The sequence below is a fragment of the Carassius gibelio genome, chromosome B6 (assembly GCF_023724105.1).
Source record: "Carassius gibelio isolate Cgi1373 ecotype wild population from Czech Republic chromosome B6, carGib1.2-hapl.c, whole genome shotgun sequence".
Taxonomy (NCBI): domain Eukaryota; kingdom Metazoa; phylum Chordata; class Actinopteri; order Cypriniformes; family Cyprinidae; genus Carassius; species Carassius gibelio.
Genome location: NC_068401.1, coordinates 5450653 through 5472199, shown reverse-complemented (window position 1 = coordinate 5472199; position 21547 = coordinate 5450653). Strand labels below are relative to the sequence as shown.

The following is a 21547-nucleotide window of genomic DNA, read 5'->3' as shown; positions in this document are numbered from 1 at the left end:
ATTTGAAAGCTAAATGGTATGTGTGTTGGAACAGGGTTGTAACTATACTCTCCAGGGCTGCGGCCCTCCAGGAACTGAGTTTGACTGGTCCCATTGACTTCCATAGTATAGACAACAAATACCATGGAAGTCAATGGGACCTGAAACTGTTTGGATACCAAATTTCTAAAGAATATCTTCTTCTACAGTGCAACGAAATGGATCAGTTGTTCACAATAAGCTCAATAATATGCATTTAGAAAGTAAATGCCAACTTTAAACCAGGTTGTTTATTAATTAGATAGGTAGCTATAAATAAGTCGACATCTTAGAAGCACAGACATCTCAAGGTCATAACTTTATCGCGCGACTGAATAGAGAGGTTTGAAACCACTACAATAACACAAAGCATGTATATTCGGTGCATTCACATGCTTGTTCACGTACTTTCCAAGAGTATGTTTTTGGCCTTGCACCTTGTTTTTCTCCATGTGGCTTCAGAGCGTGTCAAGTGAACAATGCTCATGTGCTTCTCTTTGGACAGTGGTCAGCATGAGCTTCTCGTTCAGATTATTTAAATAAAAAGCACTCACAAACAGACTGATTAGACATGAAGTTTCATCTAAACTGCTTTATGGAGATCATTGCTTAATCGCCTTGGACAGACAATTTCTGAGGCTTTGTGGTCGAGCTCATGGATTCCCGTTTTGTCCGGACAGCCTCTTTTAAATTGCTTCTTGCCAGCTGATATTAAACAACATGAGGATTCTGTCAACATCACAATGCAACCCTTCCTTATGCAATTTAACAGAACACGGCCCATTAATCACCAAAAACAACAATGCAAGTTTATGTTTCGGTTAAAAACAGCACGTCTTTACCCCAAAGAATCATTTTTTTTCCACTGCATGCAAACTTCTTGTTTTGTTGCATGCGTTTTAGACCCGTGCAGTTTATCTCTTAACATTTTCAAATGGTGTAAATAAGAACTGTCTTGAAGATTGGGGGCTTTACCAGGGACTTTTCAGACTGATCTCTCTTCCATGTCTTTGATTCCCTGATCTCCAAATATCATGATTGCAAATGACCAGAAACTTGTGCTTTAATATACCAAGAACATGATCAAATGTTTATTTATTGAAATATGTATATGAATAGACACATGTAGCTATAACAGATTGTGACATTGATTTCGGTGTAGAGGTTCAGGCTCTTGCTAAGCACCGTGGTAGTTTTACCTTGTAGCAACTGTTTTGACTTGTCACAAAACAAATTGTTAATGCAGATGTATTTTTAAATATTCTATGTAATCAGATTTAATAGGGTAGATATTTATTTCATTTCTTTCCTGGACATCCATGTCATCAAGATGAAGGCAAGCAGTGCAAGCAATGCAACCCCTGGGTTATGAGGCTATACTGTACTTTACAGCAGTCAAGCTTTGGTGTATGACCATCAGAAGCCAATGAGCATGGGTGAACCTCGTGAAGCTTGTCAAGGGGTCATATTTAACCTCAAATTTAACAGAAAATATTTTGCATTAAAGGAATAGTTCAACCAAAAATGAAAATGTGCTAAAAATTTACTCGCATCCAGGCCAAAAATGAATGAATGGGTGCCATCAGAATGAAAGTCCAGACTGCTGTTAAAAACCTTACAATAATGCACATGACTTAAATGCACCAATTATTGTCTTGTGAAGTGAAAATCTGTGTCTGTAATAAATCCATCGCTTCTGGATAAAACAGACATATATGTTTTGGACAGTTTCGGCTTGTAAGGTTAAAAAATTGTAAGGTGTAAATTGTTTAATCTCTTCCTCCTGATTAACACAAAAACCTTTTTCACTGGAGAAAGCAATATCATGGATTGAAGACGCTTGAAGTTAAAAACATCTTGAATTTGTTTCTTATTTCACTTCATAATGTAAAATACTGGACTGGAGTGGTCTGGATTACATGTGGATTATTAAGATTTTTTTTTATCAGCTGTTTGGATTCTCATTCTGACGGCACCCATTCACTGCAGATGATCCATTGGTGAGCAAGTGATTTTGGGTGAACTATTCCTTTAAGAAAATAAAGCCTGTATTATTATTATTATTATTATTATTATTATTATTATTTATATTATGACATTATTTTTTATCAAAATTAAGCACAATTACTCTTCAAATTCAAATTACCATACTGTATTTTTTGCATTTGGTTTGAATTAAACTTGATATATTTAATATTAAAATAATTTAATATTTATATTGCACTAAAGTAATGAGTATCTAATGAATATGACTGCAGTGAAAAGCAAACCTTCTGAATCAATTACAGAGATTTTTTAGAGGAGAGAAATTCATGCGTACTGTCACAATGAAACAAATCATAAAAATCTTACAAATAGACTTCATTATGCGTAATTGATTTTATGCACATTTTCATTTTTGAGGTGAAATATGATCTAGACATTTTTCTGTGATATCCACCCTAATGTGCAAAGATTCAGTCTTTAAATACAGATTATAACGTAGGGGGAAATGATCCCTCCTAAAAAAAGGAATGTTGCGGGTACAATGTATTATCAAATTGTCTATTTTAAGATCCTCAGCTGATTTTTTCCATGCTTGCTTGCAACACCTGATCGGTTGTGGGAGGTTTCTGAAAGGGCTGATTTATTTGGGTTTTGAGGTCTGAATGTGGCCAAGATGAACATGTATGGTGTGATTTGATAGGAAGTGATATGATCTAACTATACCAAAGGACTGTTGGCCAGTCCATATGCTGTGTGGGAAGTGATTATGACCTCAGGGTTTGGATATGTAACTGTGACACAGCTGCGATATAAAGTAAAGGTGAGAAAGACAAGATTATTGTTCACCATAAGTTGTGGTGTTACATTGTTTCTGTGCAAATGACAGACACTGAAAACTTTCAGTTCAACAAAATGTGAAGACATGTCATGAAAGCAATGTTAGCATCTGCTGTACGTATACGTAACTCATCTTCATTGTTCATATTTAAAAGTGAGGCCCAGAATCACCTCATTTTAGACTAAATTCATATGGGCTCAGTATAACATGGTCTGATTCATGTAAATGTTTAAATAATGTACAGCACCTTTATAAAAAATAGCTGAGTGGTCTCTCAGAAGAAAGAATAGAAATATGTATATTTGTTCTGTTATTTTTCTAAGTAATTATTTAAGCATGGCGGGAAAATCTTTCAAGTCAGTGCAAAGAAAATAAAATCATATCCTTGTGTTCTGGTCATGTAACAGTTCATGCAAAATCAAATGTGTTTTAAAATTTGTATCAACAATCTCAAGGGAGTTTTTAATTTAAAAAAAAATGATAAGGGTCTCCTGAACAATCCACTTTCAGTTCAAATTAACTTTTTTCCCTTAATCAAAATCTTGCGACATCTGCTTCAAAATAATAATGTTATTTAAATTTGTGAATTATTCCATAATTGGCATTTCTATATTTAAGCTTGTATTTAATTTTTTTTTTTTTTTACTCCAGCATTTTCTGCTGAGTTTTGCTGAAGGAACAGGCAGTGTGACAAAACCGAGCGCACACAGATAAGAGCAACGTTTGACTAATTTCATTATTTTAAGATGACTTTAAGCTATAAGATTTTTAAATACAATGACTGTGACCATGACATTTCTTATCCCAGCTCAAGTTGTCTACAGAAAGCCTTATCCCGGCCTGTCACGCCTACAGCATTGTCTACATGATAAAACCTATGACTTGTCACACAGAACAAAATGTAGACTACTTTAATGGCTTACAGTAAAGAAATATGCCAGTCTAAGCGGCATTTGTTCTGCTGAGTTAAGCGGAACACTGCTGTATCATTTCATGATTGCTCAGCAGTGTGTAAAGTACTCAGTACCGCAGAGACTGGAGGAGGTATTTAAGGCGGTAGCAGAGATATAAAGGAGCAGATAAATTTATTGCAAACCACTGAAGCAGTGCTGAAAGCGGATAATACATGTCTGACAGGTGAAATATATTAGGATTCTTTAACATGCAGGCCTTACGGTTTCTACGAAATTGCCACCAGGTGTCACTAACGAGTCGTTTCCAGTAAAACACATCACTAATGGAAACAAAACATTTGTTTATGTGGTAATATAAAAGTTCATGTACGTATAATGAATGCACATTTTAATATATTAATGTTATAACGCAAAAAGTTACATAGCTGTGTGTTCTTGTTGGAGTGCAATAGTTGCTTGAGCAGTAAAGTTATTACATGGGCCCCAAAGCATTGCAGAAAACGGTAATGTTATTAAACAAACAACCGTGTGCTACCCTATACAGCTTTTCTTTTTTTATCTTAAGTTTGCTGTGGATAAGCTGATGAAAAACAGACCTGGTTATTCTGTTATAAACAAGGAAAGAGTGAGTGTGTTTATCTCTCCATCCAGGCCAAATGGGTGTGGTGTTGTTTTTTAATTTTTAGTTTTTTTAGATAAGTTCGGAGAGCACATTTGTAGTCTAGCTCTGAAATTTCAGAATACTTTCTGAGGGAATTAAGTTGATTTCATAAGCTCATTCAGTTTCACTGGTGAAAGTGAAAGAAAAACAGCTGAAAACAATGAAAAGGTCACATGTCAAATGGTCAAGAATGTTATTGTTTTTGAAAGAAGTCTCTCTTATGCTCACCACTGAGGCTACATTTATTTGATAAAAATGCAGGAAAAATATCAACATTTTGAAATTATTACGGTTTAACAGAACTGTTTTCTATTTGAAAATACTTTTGAATTTAATTCAATGCTGCAATGGCAAAGCTTAATTTTCAGCAGCCATTTCTCTAATCTTCAGTGTCACATGATCCTTCAGAAATCATTCTAATATAAATAAGAAACATGTCTTATTATTGTCCTTTTTTAAAAAAGTTGTGTGAAACTGGGCAACACTACCATTCAAAAGTTTGGGGTAAGTAAGTTTAAAAAAAAAAGGATTGACAGTAAATACATTTATAATACAAGAGATTTTATTATTAAAAAAAAGTTTTAAATAAAAACTGCAGCATTGTTGAAGAGAACTTTTAATAATTAATAGTTGATGCACTATGTAGCAAATCAGCATTTTAGGATGATTTCTGAAGGATCCTTTGACACTGAGAACTGGAGTAATGATGAAAATTCAGCTTTACCATTACAGGAATAAATAATTTTTAACAGTTATTTTAGGTAGTAATAATATTTTACGATATTATGTTTTACTCTATTTTTTAACAAATAAATGCAGTCTTGGTGAGTGTAAAAGACTTCTTTCAAAAACATTTAAAAATATCTTTATATAAACTCCGGCAGGGTTCCCTGTAAGCTATAATGCTTGAATCATTAAATGCTTTTGTGGTTAAGTACACACTGTTACTATAGCAATCATAAACACAGTTTCTATGGAAGTACACACATGCACACACTGAAAATAGCCGTGTGTTACTGAAACACAGTATGATTCAAAATAACCAAATACTGACGTTAGCAGTTAGACGTACTGTATGATACATAGAGCACCAAGGAAGAAAATGCCATTTTGATTAGGCTGCACTGTTAAGCTTCATGAGGGACGCCCTTGTTGGGGAACACCCTTACACTGACTCACATATTCCATAAACGCGGAAAAACCAAACTAAAGCCCTCAGCAGACTGGACTAATTTGCACTTTTGTTATTCAAATAGACGCACACTATAGCAACAGCATTAGTTATGTTATACAATAAATACTCTTAATCATTAACAGATTCTGGGGAAGTTTCTGTCATAGTTTACATCTCAAAGTCAGCTGCAATATAGGCTGCGTTTACTTGATCAAAAATACAGTAACAAATTAATATTGTGAAATACTAATAAAATAGTAGAGAACTTTTCTATTTTCATATTTTTATTCCTGTAATGGTTAAGAGTTCATTGATGCTCTCGAGACATTACTTATTACTTATTATCTTTGTTAAGAGTAAAGATAACTGTTTTACACACACACACACACACACACACACACACACACACACACACACACACACACACACACACACATATATATATATATATATATATATATATATATATATATATTAGGGATATGCCGGTATAAAATTTTCTTTTGCGATTAATTGCTAATGCTTTTATCACAGTATACAGTATTATCACAGTATTGAAATTTAATTTTAAAAAGGCGCCATAATACAGTATAACAGGTTAAATAACCTTTTTTTATAACAAAAATAACTGGACATTTAAATACAATAAAGCAATACAGAAAAATATATAAAGTTAAAAGTTTTACACATATTAATGTGCAAAAGAACTAGAAAGACCAGGTATAACTTTAAAATAAGACCTCATTAGTTAACCATTAAATGTACAATTTGTAAGATATTTGCAGTAAAATATCCAAAAATCATTAGGCTAATGTTATATATTTTGTCCAGCTGATTACTTGTTAGCGCCTTTACTGATGTAGAAACCACATAACAACAGTGTCTTGGACAAATGCCGAAGTAGCTTCGCGACAAACTTCAACTAGAAAGAGATGCCGATCTCGCTTGTGTTTTATTCGACAGGTGAGTTGTTTTGATTCGTATCTTTACAGAACGTATGCTATTATAACGATCAACAAGATAAGTATTATGGGGCATACACGCCAAACGCAGGGCATTGTGTCTCTAGACCCGCGCGAGGAGGCGTCTGATCTATAGTCTGATTGAGTCTTTGCATTGACTTTGTATCTAATGTTAATCTACTCGCGCAAATCGTTGAACTCTCGTTAAATCCATGATTTTTCTTTCCGTCTGATTGATGGCAGTCAGCAGTTAGGTAGAAGACACCAAATCCCATTATAAATGCTCCTTCTTAACGTCATCAAACCATGCAATTGTTATTGTTTTGATAGTGCGCCCTCTAGTGGCAGGTCCTACAACCTGTACCTTTAAAATTCACGATGAGCAATAGCTACATTTGCTTCAGAAATGATTAATCTTTGTTAAAAAAATATAAGTCTTAGTTCATGTCATCTCATTAAATAACACAGTTGCAACTTTGTATTAAATATTGGAATACCAAAGATTAATGAATTTTCTGAATAATTTTTCATTTGCAGTTTATGTTAAGTAATTAATTAACTAACGTTAACTAATGAAGCCCTAATGTAAAGTGTGAATTAACAATAAATAATCAAAACTCTAGGGCATGTTGTAGTCCAGATTAAAATGAAAAAAAAAAAAAAAAACGTTTGAAAATAAATAGCCTATTAAGTCTAAATTATTTAAGTATTTGGCTGTGATGAATACCATTGCAAATTTAAGTATGTTTTAGAAAGTAGTGCAGCTGCTTAATTTGTGGGCTTTCCAGAGTAAAGGCTGATTTTTTTTCTGCAGTTTAGCGCCACCTGCTGTCAGAGAGTGAATGTGTTTTCATTCAGGGCATCTCTCACGTGTTCCTCCATCATGTGCTTCTCATGCCTGCTTGTTAACATCAGAGCACACAAGGTCTTTCAAGCAGCATACAGCAGTGTTGAGCATTTTCACCAGGTGATGAGAATAGTATTCTTTATATATATATATATATATATATATATATATATATATATATATATATATATATATATATATATATATATATATATATATATATATATATATATATAGCCTAAGCAATATCGTATAGCCTATATACTGTATATGTAAAACCATTAATGTTTCTTAAGCAACAAATTAGCATATTAGATATTATTTCTGAAGGAAATGGATACTAATGTGTACATGGCTACTATAGGCAACTAATAGTACAGGTAGGCTATAAAGGTCAAATGACAACAACAGTGTATCAAACAAATACAATACAGTACATATAGGCTACATATTCGTTTAAAACAATTATTGTTACACACTGTAAAGAGATTACATAATATTGTAAATATAATCGGCAGACTCTGTATACTGTGCTGCACAGTAAGCTCGTATTTCAGAGAGCAGCAGGCAGTTTCTGTGAACGGTCTTATCAGTCTTTAGGCTCTGGTCTGAGGGAAGGGCAGGACTACGTCACAGAATGGGCGTGTTCCATCCACGAGTGAACCACTAGATCCTCTTCAGACGTTCAGTCGTAGTACACGCCAATATACGAAGCGTTTTTTCCTTTTAATTTGCCCGTTTTTCTTTTCCTTTGCAGCGGGAAAGTGACAAATTAAGATAATATGTGGAATAGTTTGTCCGTGTAACTTATTTAATCTGTTGACTTCTTCTGTCTGTTGTTGTATATTTGACAAGTGTTTGTTGCTGAACAAAATATATTCTAATAACGATGACAAGTGTGAAGGCTTGGTCACTGCTTCTACTGCCGTTTTCTCTGGTCTCTATGGGGAAAGGTAAGTTGATTTTAAAGTAAACTTCTTGAATAGTTGTTTTTAAACCCAGTCCATCTGTCAACTTCAGAAACTTTTCAGAGCGTTGAAAATAGCATGCTGAGCAATTTCATGAACAAATGAACGAGACAAAGCTAAACGAGACAACCCTGGGTTGGGATTGATCTGTTTCTTTGATTTGTATGTGTCTAGAATCTCGAAATTTATTAGTCAAATGAAAAAATACCATTCTAAGAGCAGGGTTTCAAAGACCGATATCACAACTGACCTGTAGGTAGTGCTACAATGTAATTGTCAAGCGTCTATTATGATTACCAAGGCTGCATTTATTTGGTCAAAAACACACCAACACAGATATGTTGAAATATTATAATAAAATATATATATACTATTTAAAATAGCTTTTCTGTTTGAAACTTTGAACAGATTTTCAGAAGTAATTAACCTCTGATGGAGAAGATTCAAAAGGAGTGCTGCTTAATATTTTTGTGTAAACTGGGATTCTTTTTTAAAGGATTATTTGATGAATAGAAATTTAAAGAGAACACTTATTTGAAATAGAAATCTTTTGGAACACTATAAATGTTTTTCCTGTCACTTTTGATCAAACTATATATAATATAATTTATTCATTTACAAACACAAACACAAATTTTACTGATGCTAATCTTTTGACTAAAATCTTTTAATGTGGTTGTTGTAGCAGAGTGTCCAGTTCCTTCTATGAATGGCAAATTTGTCTTGTCACTGGAATCCATACTGAAGAATAGCTTCGCAGACGATTCAGAAGCGCTTTTGGAGTGTGCTAAAGGATATGAGAGAGATAAAGGTCCAACTTCAATTACCTGTGTGAACGGGGTCTGGAGTGAAGTGAAATTAATCTGCAAAAGTAATTTGACATCTAAAATTGGACATTCCCTTTAAAAGAAACTGTATCAAATACTAAACTGTGCTATGTTGGCTTTTATTTCAGAGGTAGATTGTGGACAACCTAAACCTTCACCACATATGACCTACTCCATCCGTGATGGAACATTGTTTGGTGCCTACATACAACCCGTATGTGAGACAGGGTAAGGAACGCTGTGGCCCCCTACTGTCCATATGGCACTCATACTTGTACTTGACTCTTGTTTTTCTCTTTAATCCAGATATGATCTGGAAGGATCAAGCCACAGGCAATGTCTTGTTTCTGGCTGGAGTGGAAAAGCTGAATGTATATGTGAGTCCTCATCTTTTTTACTGTAGATTCATATCGGTGTTATTTTTTTATATAATTGAGATATTATTATAGTGTTTCTTGATATTTTTAATTAATTTAATGCATTTTTATGTTTTTTTTTTTTTATTCATTTTCATCTCAGTTAAAGTTTTAGTAATTTTGTTCTTATCTCTTTTGTTTCTTATTAAAGTATATTTATATATTTTTTTTCTTTCAGTTATAGTTATTTAAATACATCATGTTAAAACTAATTGAAAATGTAAACATTGCCTGGGTAACTTACTGAAATAAAACATGTTTATATTATTCAAGTTTTTTAAAATGATTTTAGTGTACTGTAATAACCCTAATGCACGTTCAGTATCAACACCTGACAGTCAGAAATGTTGACAGCTTCTCTTTCACTGTGTCTCCTATAGTGTCAGAATGCGATTTTCCTGATCCAATTGAGCATGGAGAGAGGTTTGGACCCGAGAATCCTGTGTTTAATGATGTCATTACATATTCGTGCAATGATAACTACACCCTCGTTGGCAACAGCTCCATTACATGTGGTGAATACGGGGAGTATAGTTCACCGCCTCCGATATGCATTGGTCAGTTTTTAGAATAATATTTTTACTCCAATCACATCAATTTTTTTGTCCTAATTAGCTGCATTGAACGATAACAAACAATTGCATTGGCCCAGCATCTAGCTCCACACACTGTAGCTGTGTATAGACTGCAACAGCCAATTCCGGAAGTAACAACTATTATTTTCTACATAGGGAGGTTGATTTTTAGCTATAACATATAATAATGCATTCAAATATATTATTGTTGGCTGTTCTTGTGTTATTTGAATAACATAGTATTGTCGTTTTTACTGTGGATGTCAAGTTGTTTTTCACTGGAAACCTGTTTCTAAGTAAGAGTATAAGTAATGGTGCTTTAAGATCTGACCCTTGACCAGTCTGAGCTTGTATTTGGACTCGGTCACTGGTGTTACATCACCATCAGGGCACTGCATGTCAGAACTCAAACTGCTGAACTCATCCTTCTATTCTTGCACAGCACAGTTGAATTGCATTGCCCTTTCACTATCTTGTATTTTATTGTTTTGTCCCCTTATTGAGAAGTTTATGTTCACTCGCATTTCTAGGTAACCTTCTACTTGAAGGTCCCCTTCTTCTTGTTCAGCAGGTCCTTCAGGCCTTTTCTGATTTATTTTATAGTTGCATATGTTGAAGTGATCTTTAATAGTAAGTCTTCAGTGACTCACCGCTCTCTGACTCTTTCCTTCAAGCCCTACAGAATCATCTTAGACTCATGTTTCCATTTCATCATAGTCCTGCTGGTGACAGGCAGTTGTTGAAAGATGTTTTTAGGGAGGTGATATACTATTCTCTGAAACCATGTTAGTGCGGGTTGGGGAGTATCGGCTAGCTGTGCCTGGCAGTGCTGGGAGAATATTGCCCAAAACTTGGAGTTGGAATTCACTACCGTTCCCTTTTAAGTTTCCAATATGCAGAACTTTTTTTTTAGACAGATAGATGTAGATATGTACGCTCCATTTTGTTTTCAAGTGATTACTTAAAATTTTTGTACATTTTATATATTTATTATAACATTAAAATAAATTATAACAAAACAAATAAGTCACTTGGCAACTAAATTGAGCCATTTATTGGTACACCTGATATTGAACAACCGATTAATTAAAAATGTATATATTTGTAAAAAAAATATTTCTTAAACCATTCATAAAACGGTATGTTATTTTCTGTACATGTTTCTTTCCAGGGAGATATTCTTTTATAGTCTTGGGTTATACAAAATGCTTTGGAATCTTTAAGAACAAGAACTCCAAGACACTCGAATTGTATAGTGAAAAGTTAAAAAGCCTTTATTGCATCACTGGCTTTTGTTTTGAAATTTTAATGGGTTAACTTAACATTACTGAAATGCCATGCGTGCTGCAGTGTGCCAGATGTCTTGAGATGTGTTTTCAGTACTATATTTAGTTTATTACAATCTGCCAGTATTTACTTCGTTTTTGTTTTAATGACTTAGCTAGTTCCCTTACTATCCCCAGCTACTGAATGTTCAGTTCCTGATGTTAGATTTGGTAACCAGACAGAGGAAAATCCCCTTTTCTTCTATAAAAGCGAAGCCAAGTTTGAATGCCGGCCAGGTTACAGGATGAAATGTTTAGCTACATATAGCGTGCTCTCAAACTCTGCTGCTTAGAGAACTGCACTTGTAGCTAAAAGCATCATCAAATAAGATCAAGTGTGAAACGAATTTGTGAATGATGGGTGTTCCTTTTCTTCCGAAATCTGTGGATCTTTCTTCTGTGGTTTTGCATTCCTTATACATTGTTCAAATCAACTGAATTGTCTAGATGTTTATGCAACATGTGTAATGTTGATTAGGAGAAGATGGCAAAAGCAGATAATGACGTATTCATATATTTTTTTTCAGTCATGACAACACCGACAGAAGCAAGCACTACCACAAACAAAGCCACAACAACAGACACAACAACAGTCTCCACCCGTTCACATGGTAAGGAGTCCAGCCCAGCTAATTATCTGTTATGGTTATGTTGTAATGGTTATTTGGTATGGTTTGAAGTATCATTCATGTGAGTAGCACAAACATTGTGCAACAGGATACATTCCCATGCATTCCCTTTGGAGATGTTATAAAAAAATATATACCCGTATTGACCCCAATATATGACGACCCTCATTATAAGACAACCCCCTTTTTTCCAGATGTACCTTTTGGAAAAAGGCTTTTTGAAAACCAAATCTCTCTCTCTCTCTCTCTCTCTCTCTCTCTCTCTCTCTCTCTCTGTCTCTCATTTCCGGTGGAGGCTGCGAGCGTTTGGGGTGGTGGTGAGGGGTTTTATGGAGAGTCGCTAAACTTTTCTATTGTTTTTTCTTACTATTTTTTCGGGTAAATTAGAGTTTCAAGTCTAATTTTAAATCGACTATTAGTTTGAGTTTAGTTTGAGGTTAGTTGACGCGTTGTGGAATCAGTATTCACGTGGCAAGTGCAGAGATGGCGTCGCACCTGGGTGTGCGAACGCCGTCGCTGTCGCTTCGTCATGGAATTAGATGCCTCACTCAAGTGGGTATAACAGTGGAGGATGTGTTGCTGGATGTAGCGGAGCGAGTGGGACATGAAAACATCATTTCCGCGTCTCGAATGAACAAGGCCGTGGTGGTCTTTTTGAAGGAGGAACTACTAGTCAATCGTTTGGTTGAGAGCGGCATAGTGGTAAGTGGAGCGTTTATCATTGTTCAACCTTTAATGTCTCCAACTGTGAAAGTAGTCATTTCAAATGTGCCGCCATTTATTCCTGATGAAGATATACAGCGGGAGCTTTTGAGGTATGGGAAATTTGCGAGCGGAATTAAGATGATACCGCTTGGATGTAAAAATGAGTCTTTGAAGCATGTGTTGTCTTTCAGACGGCAGGTGTTTATGTTTTTGAATGCCCCAACATTAAACGTGTCTTTTCGTTGCGTGTACGAAGGAAAATCGTACATGTTGTATGCGAACGCTGGGGAATTGCGCTGTTATGATTGCGGGGCTGTAGGACACGTAAGATTGACATGCCCGCAAAGAGAAGAAGTGACCAATGAGACAGATACGAATGGTAGTGCAGAGCAAACCATGGAAAAAAAAGTGGAAAATGAAGATCAAAATGTGCTTAATAACAAGGATTTAGGTAGTGTTGGTGCTGAGAGCGAGTCTAATAATACTGAAGTGTCTACTGAAGTGGTAGAGAATGTGAATGGTGAGATTGAGCTGATTGAGGAGATAGTGATGAAGGAAACTGAGAAGAATACAGAGCAAGTGGAGAAGGTAGGAAATGGTGAGGAAGTGATGTCAGTTGATAGAGATCAATCAAGTAATGCAAGCATTGTGAATTCAGAGGGTAAGAATTCAGAAGAGAGGATTGAAAATGAAGGAGAGGAAGAAAGTGATGATGATTTGTCAGATGTATCAGATGTGTCAAATTTATCTCAGATGGGAGGTGACCAGTTTTACACTTTGGAGGAAATAGATGCTTTTCTGGACGAGACTTTCGGGAAGGTAGCAGAAGTGAAGGATTACTTTACTGACACTAAGAAATTTGAAAGTTCTGCATTATACTGGATGAAACGAGTTGGAGAGGACAAACTGAGTAGGAGGAAGAGGTTTCGATTGAGAAAGTTTGTCACGAAAATAAGAAGGGGGAAAGCCCCGAAAAAAAGGAAATTTAAATGATGTATTATTCACTAAGGGTGTTTCTATCTCTTCTTTTTTCTCTGTCTTTCTTTTTCCTCCATTGGAACCTTATTATGGAGTCTATAAGAGTAGGATCCTTAAACATCAATGGAGGAAGAGATAGGGTCAAAAGAGCACTGATTTCTGAATTTATTATATTAAATGATGTCAAGGTAACTTTTTTACAGGAAACACATTCCGATAGTAATAATGAATTGGAGTGGTATAGATGGTGGGAAGGAGAGTGTAAATTAAGTCATGGAACAAATTTAAGTATGGGTGTTGCAGTTCTCTTCTCAAAACATTTGGATTTAAAAATTGTGACCACAATAGAGGTAGAAAAAGGTAGAGTGTTATTAGTTATAGCAGAAATAAAAAGTGTTAAATTCCTTTTTGTTAATGTGTATGCTCCGAATATAGGATGGCATCGTGAAATAACATATAAAAAATTAAATGATGCAATAAAACAATATGATGATGGCAATATATGTGTTGTTATAGGGGGTGACTGGAATTGTACAACACATTTCGTATTAGATAGGAATGGGGATGAGCCTCATTCAAAATCTAGTAAGTTATTACTTGATATAACAAATAATTTAAAGTTGGTGGATGTGTGGAGGAGTAGAAATGAGTTAGTGAACCAATATACCTGGATAAAGATAGTAGATTCTGTTATGACAGGAGCAAGACTGGATAGGTTATATATAAGTAAGTCAGAAATAAATAGAGTAACTAACACTAATATTTTACCAAATGGTTTTTCAGACCATCATATGGTTACTTTAGATTATAATGTTGTGAAAATGTCAAGACCAAAATTTTATTGGCATTTTAATGTAAAACTATTACAGGATACAGATTTTTATGAGAAATTCTGTAGTTTTTGGGAAATTTGGAGACAGAGGAAAAATAATTTTGAAAATCTGACTCAATGGTGGGAGGTGGGAAAAGCGCAGATTAAAGTTTTCTGTCAGCAATTTTCTTATAATGCTACTGCTACAATGAAGAGAAATGTGAAAATGTTGGAGTTTGAGATTAATGAAATGGAAAAAAGAATTATTGATGTTGTTAATGATGGTTCAGTGAATATTTTAAAAAAGAAAAAAAATTGAATTGAAGTCATTGTTGGAACAAAGAGTGAAAGGTGCACTAGTTCGAGCTAGAATATCATCAATTAAAGAAATGGATGCTCCAACTGCTTATTTTTTTGGACTTGAAAGGAAGGAAGCACAAAAGAAATGTATGCTTCATCTTAAAAGAGGAAATGGAACTATTACTTCAGATCCAACAGAAATGAGAAAAATGGGCATTGCATTTTATAAAGAACTGTTTGGAAATATGGGCTGTGATGTTGAATCTATGGACCAGTTCTTAGGAGATCTTCCTAAACTAAGGCCTGAGGAAAAAAATTCAGTGGACTTAATGATTTCTTTTGATGAACTTTCGAAGGCAGTCAAAGAGCTTTCTACAGGAAAGTCACCAGGAATTGATGGGTTGCCAGCAGAATTTTATAAAGCTTTTTGGGGTGTCTTAGGAGAAGATTTGTATGATGTATTTTGTGAATGTTTTAAAAGAGGTTGTCTACCAAAAAGCTGTCAAAGGGCTGTGTTATCACTTCTGCCAAAAAGTGGAGACCTAGGTTTGTTGAAGAATTGGAGACCAGTGTCTTTAATGTGTCTCGATTATAAAATTTTGTCTAAATGTTTAGCAAACAGACTAAAAAACATTTTGCATGTTGTGGTGAAAAGTGAACAAACTTACTGTATTCCTGGGCGGACAATAATGGACAATATGTTTCTTATGAGAGATGTGATTGATTTATCTATTAAAAACAATCTTGATGTGGGTTTTTTATCTATTGACCAAGAGAAAGCTTTTGACCGGGTAGGTCATGAATACCTTTTTACTGTTTTAAAAACCTTTGGATTTGGGGAGAATATTATTTCTTGGATAAAAATACTGTATGCAGATGCTTCAGTTATGCTTAAGATAGGAGGTGGCCTGAGTTGTCCAATCCCTGTTAAAAGAGGAATCAGGCAGGGATGTCCTCTATCAGGACAACTTTATAGTTTAGCCATAGAACCCTTACTGTGTAAGCTAAGAAAGGAGTTGCAAGGTTTAATGATACCAGGAGATAATTCAGGTCTAAGGTATTCTGTGTCTGCTTATGCAGATGATGTAAATATTTTTATTTCTGGTCAAAATGATATTCAGATAATTTGTAAAAATTTAAACCTTTATGAAAAGTCTTCTTCAGCCAAGGTAAACTGGGCAAAGTGTGATGGGTTTGCTGTTGGGTCTTGGGATGGTACGGGACCACCTCAACTTCCTGAAGGATTGAAATGGGGAAAGGAAGGTTTTAAAGTTTTAGGGGTGTATCTAGGCACTGATAAGTATAAAGAAAAGAACTGGGAGGGTCTGCTTGGAAAGGTTGTTGCTAAGTTGTCTAAGTGGAACTGGCTATTGCCCGAACTATCTTATAGAGGCAGAGTCCTAATTACAAACAACCTGACGGCCTCTATGTTATGGCACAAACTGAATGTGCTTGAGCCACCAGATGACCTTATTAAGGAGATTCAGAGGAAACTGGTGGACTTTTTCTGGTCTGGTCAAAAGTGGATTCCTCGGCAGGCACTTTATCTACCAGTGATTGAAGGAGGGCAAGGCCTAATAGATGTACGAAGCCGCATAAATGCTTTTCGATTGCAAGCAGCCCAGAGACTATTGTATGAGGAGAATGGTGGGTGGATTAATGTTGCTTGTGCTCTTCTGCGGAAAACATCTGGATTATTGTATGATAAACAGCTTTTTTTACTGAAAAGTGATGAAGTGGATTTGAAAGAGTTGACACCTTTTTATAAGTCAATGATAACAGCTTGGAAAAAGACATTTATTATACACAGAGATATTTTACAACCGGAGGACTGGATAAGGGGAGAACCGCTGTTCCACAACCCATTAATAAGAACAAGGATTTTGTCCTCTAAATCTGTGGAAAGCTGTTTTGTGAAGGCTGGGTATGTCAAGTTGGGAGATCTGAGAAGTGGTGATGACTGGAAAACAGCTGAGTCTTTGCAGAGTGTTACAGGGTTGAGATCTCTTCGACTCATGAGACGAATAATGGAGGAGGTGTGGGCAGCTCTACCGGGGGCCTGCAGAGAGGCACTGTCACAGGACTGGGATGGGCGCTATACATTTCCACCCATCAAAGTATCTGCTGCTGTGCAAGAGGAGATGGAGGAAACTGGACATTCAATTTTATCTTTTGAGTACCCCAAGTTGGGGAGTTTTCAAGATATTAAGAAGAAGGAAATCTATGTAACGTGTGTAAAAGTTATGCATCAGGCTGTACTAAGAGGAGTGAAGACCTGGAGGTGGTCAGAAGTGTTTGGGACTGAGTTTAAGGCATGTTGGAGGTCTCTGTATAAGTTGCCTGTGGAGAAGCGTACTGCAGACTTGCAGTGGAGACTGATGTTCGGGGCTATAGCTACGAACAGACACGTTGCACACCTCAATCCAGCAGTGGGGATAGAGTGTTTATTTTGTGGCTTAGAAGAAACGGTTAATCATTTATTTATTGATTGTTTTAGGTTGAAGGGAATGTTTAATTTTTTAACACAAGTGTTTATAAAGTTTGGGGAGAATTTTTCTTATCAGAATTTCATAAGTGGTCCAATTTATAATTTTCAAGAAAGGAGGAAGAAATGTTTACTGAATTTTCTGATGGGCTCAGCTAAGTTGTCCATATGGAAAACAAGAAAAAATAAAAGGTTAGGTATAGGTCCAGTTAATGCGGAAATGGTACTAAGAGGGATGATAACTGCTAGAATCAAGATAGAGTATACATATTACAAAATGGTCAGCGACATTGTAATGTTTTCTGAAATGTGGTCGGTAGGGGGAGTACTTTGTCAAATTGGAGAAAATGAAATGTTGGTTTTAAATGTGTAGATCGAAAAATGTGACATGGAATTTTTTGTAAGACAATTGTATTGATGTAAAAGGAGAAAGGTCTAATAAAGAGTTTGTTAAGCCTCTCTCTCTCTCTCTCTCTCTCTCTCTCTCTTTCTTTTATTCGTTTTTGGTGCCATCTATTGTCATGAGTGTATTATTGACATGTCAAAGTCTAGACCCTGAATATAAGACGACCGCGTTTTTTCAGATGTATTTCCAAGAAAAAACATCGTCTTATATTCGGGTCAATACAGTATATGAGAATCTAATTATTGTTTATTTTTTTGTCTCTTTGTTTTGGTGGTGGTTATTATTAACACACAAACAAAATGGACTGAAAAAGAAGGAGAGGAAGAAATACTGGAGAAAATAAGTATGTACTTATAAAATAATTGTTTATGTTGGTAGTTTGAAGTGTAAATAAAAGTATAAAAAATTATATAAAAAAAGCTATTGAACATTTCAACAGAGACAGTTAGCAGGACAGTGTATCTTCACAAACTGCAACGAATGTGATGGTTTCTCAAGTTCTTGTGAAAGAAATGGTCCAAATGTAATTTATTTTTATTAATTTTTTGCTGAACACATACAATAGGGTTATTCTAAGAATGAGCCCTTTATCAGTGTTAAAACTCCTCAGTAGGTTTAGCCGTCTCGTGGTAACCAGGATTTGTTGTTATACGCTTGAGTAAGCATCTTCATTTACCCCAGATGGTTTCACACTGCAATCCGAGGCCCATCACTTCCAATCACAAGTGAGGAATTACAGAGAGGGATTTAACCATTAAATCTGGCTAAATGGTGTGTAATCAAATATATATTTAAGAATTTCATGTATGCTGTCATATTGGAAAAGTCACATAGACCAGTACTGGAGATGATTTACTTTTTTGGTGGAGGCTAGCAGTAGATTGCTATTTTTTGTCAGAAGCTGAACCTTCTGAATGTTTAATGGATGGGAATGTATATCCCAATGTGTGCATTCATGATATGAGTGATAAGTAGACCTGTACAGAATCGGCAGCACTTCCTGCACTGATCTCCAGGGAATCTCTGCTGCATTCTGCTTAGAGAACTGCACTTGTAGCTAAAAGCATCATCAAATTAGATCAAATGTGAAATGAATTTGTGAATGATGGGTGTTCCTGTTCTTCAGAAATCTGTGGATCTTTCTTCAGTGGTTTTGCATTCCTTATACATTGTTCAGATCAACTGAATTGTCTAGATGTTTATGCACGATGTGTAATGTTGGTTTGGATAAGATGGCAAAAGCAGATAATGACGTATTCATATATTTTTTCCAGTTATCATAACATTGACAAAAGCAAGCACTACCACAAACAAAGCCACAACAAAAGCCTCCACCCGTTCACATGGTAAGGAGTCCAGCCCAGCTTTTCTTCAGGTTTCACACTAATTATCTGTTATAGTTACAGTATGTTGTAATGGTTATTTGATTATGTGTTTTATTGCAGGAAGAATTGTAGAAAAGGACACTAATGGCTCTTTAAGTGAGTTCATCCTTTGAATCCAATGATACTGTACTAAATTCAATGTCTGACTACACCCTGAGGAAAGTAATGCAGTTACTGTAGATGGAGGGGACTTTAGTTTGTCATACAACATGTTTCACCATATCATATAACAGTCAGTGATTATAATGGCTTATTTTTTTCTTGGGGATCTGTGAGTATATGAATTATTACATACTGTACATATTGAATCTATTGAATGTTCATTTCCTTTTGTTCATGTATCTCACTTTTTCTTATAACACAACTGATATTTATATGTTAACATTTGCAGGTTTCTTGGGGATAGTTATCGTTGCCGTTTTTGTTGCTGTTGTCATTGTCGGTGCCGTTGCCGTTGCCTGTGAGTATATGAATTATTTGGATTGAGCAATGTACAGTATAGATAGTGTATATATATATATATACCATTAGTTTTGGGGTCATTTAAATGTTTTTAATGTCTTTTTATATTACTATTTTCTGCAAGGGTACATTAAATGGATCTAAAATGAATGTAAAGACATTTATCAATGTGCAGAAGATCTTTATTTACAATTTATTACTGTAAAATTCCTATAACGGTGTCCACAGAAATATCAAGAAGCATTGAAGACTGGAGTAAAAATTCAGATTTGCTTCAGGAATAAATTGCATTTTAAAATAATTGAAAATTGGGAACATAAAAAAGCAGTAAAATTTTAATAGCATTTCACATAAGAAATTTTCGACTTTTAAAAAACCGTACTGAGCACATATTTTTGAGTGGTACTGTATGGTGTCATGCTTTGGTGCCATTGATTGTGATGCACAGCTGTTCTTGACCTCATTGCAAAGCATTTGAAATTTGAAATTATCCTCATATGCTCCATAGGCATTTGTAAATATTCAAAACAAACAGGGTGAGTATATCTCTGTCAATTGATTGAAAGTCATTCTATCGCTGCTAAGCATGGCTGACTTTCATTCCCCTTCACTTCAAGCTGCTGTACACAAACACATGCATTAATCCAAACATGAACATCAGCTTTCTTCTTGCCATTTCCTGCATGAATTCCATCTTTTCAAATGAGGAAGAGGATGGACAAAAAAATACACACGCACTTTGATTTATGTTCTTATCAATCAGAAAGCTATTTGTCATTGTGCTTGATTTGTGGCTGTGGCACACTTATAATTGTTCTTTTTTTGTTTGATTCTCTTATACAATGACAGAAGAAGTGCTTTTGGGCTAATAAAGCTTATACAATATCATAGGAATTCAAGTTCCTACCTTAACAGCATGCTCATCATGAGTTTATGGGCAAACAACCTCAATCTCAAGTAAATTATTGCTGATGTACCCCGTGAAAATGTATTATATGAGCCGTAGTAGGTTAAAAATAAAACCTTTTAATTAAAAGGTGTGCTGTCACAAAGGAAAGTCTGGAGCTGCTGGCAAAATGACAAAAATAACTGCAGAGCTAACATCTGACCTAATACTAATTACATCTAAACAGCATGCAGAGCGGATGGCTAATTTAATATGAACAAAACATGAATGTGTCCAATAAATAATATATTATAATGTCTTTACTGTATCTCTTTTGTTTGATAATGCTGCATAGTTCATACGATACTGGTGAAGAACTGAGGGCAAAAGAAGATTTATTACTAATTCAAAGTGTCTAAACTCAAGGTATCCACCCATATCTGAATCTTCATTGGCTTAATATGAGCTTTCTTTTGTCATGACTTCATCCAATGATTCACTCATTAGTTGTTAGTTAGTTCTGCCACAATAGTCTCAAATAATTGTTCTTCATGTGTTATTGTGTCGTGTTTATTGTCCTTAATGTGTTTTATCTGGACTCTCAACCACAGGGCAATCAATCGGACGGCTCCTTTGCTTTAGTGTTACTCTCCTGCACATGGATTCACTCAAATTGAAACATCTTTTTGTTCTATTATTTAAATTAGGTATTGTATTTTGCTACAAAATGTTTGGCTTTTACAAATATATTACAGTAATTGATAGAAGCACCAGATGATATTTTTGTATATTTGAATAAAGATTGTTTTTTAAGTACTTGGGTGTGGTTCTTTTGCTTCAGGATGACGGACTCCAAATCTCTAGATTTTCCCATCTTGTTACCAAGAATCCACCCAAAAGAACCCCTGGCACATGTTTTCACTCGAGTGTTTTAACATTTTAAAAGTGCAAGCGTTCTAAAGTGAGGTGTTGACAGTGTACCACAACCG

General features: G+C 35.2%; 1 protein-coding gene across 3 annotated transcripts; it reads left to right on the top strand.

The window, feature by feature from the left end:
- The first annotated feature begins 8057 nt into the window (after positions 1-8057).
- Positions 8058-21374, top strand: im:7151449 (complement decay-accelerating factor). Of its 3 annotated transcripts, none has more exons than XM_052559507.1 (13): positions 8058-8353; positions 9054-9239; positions 9324-9423; positions 9502-9572; positions 9992-10168; positions 12039-12122; positions 18142-18168; positions 19100-19171; positions 19271-19306; positions 19602-19670; positions 20181-20208; positions 20914-20984; positions 21170-21374. In XM_052559507.1, the coding sequence occupies exons 1-12, from the start codon at positions 8290-8292 to the stop codon at positions 20975-20977; spliced, it is 978 nt and encodes a 325-aa protein (XP_052415467.1). In that variant the 5' UTR covers positions 8058-8289; the 3' UTR covers positions 20978-20984; positions 21170-21374. The 3 variants fall into 3 exon arrangements, with proteins under 3 accessions (XP_052415467.1, XP_052415466.1, XP_052415468.1); XM_052559506.1 differs by having other exon boundaries at positions 18139-18168; XM_052559508.1 differs by lacking the exon at positions 18142-18168 and having other exon boundaries at positions 8061-8353.
- The last annotated feature ends 173 nt before the right edge of the window (positions 21375-21547 follow it).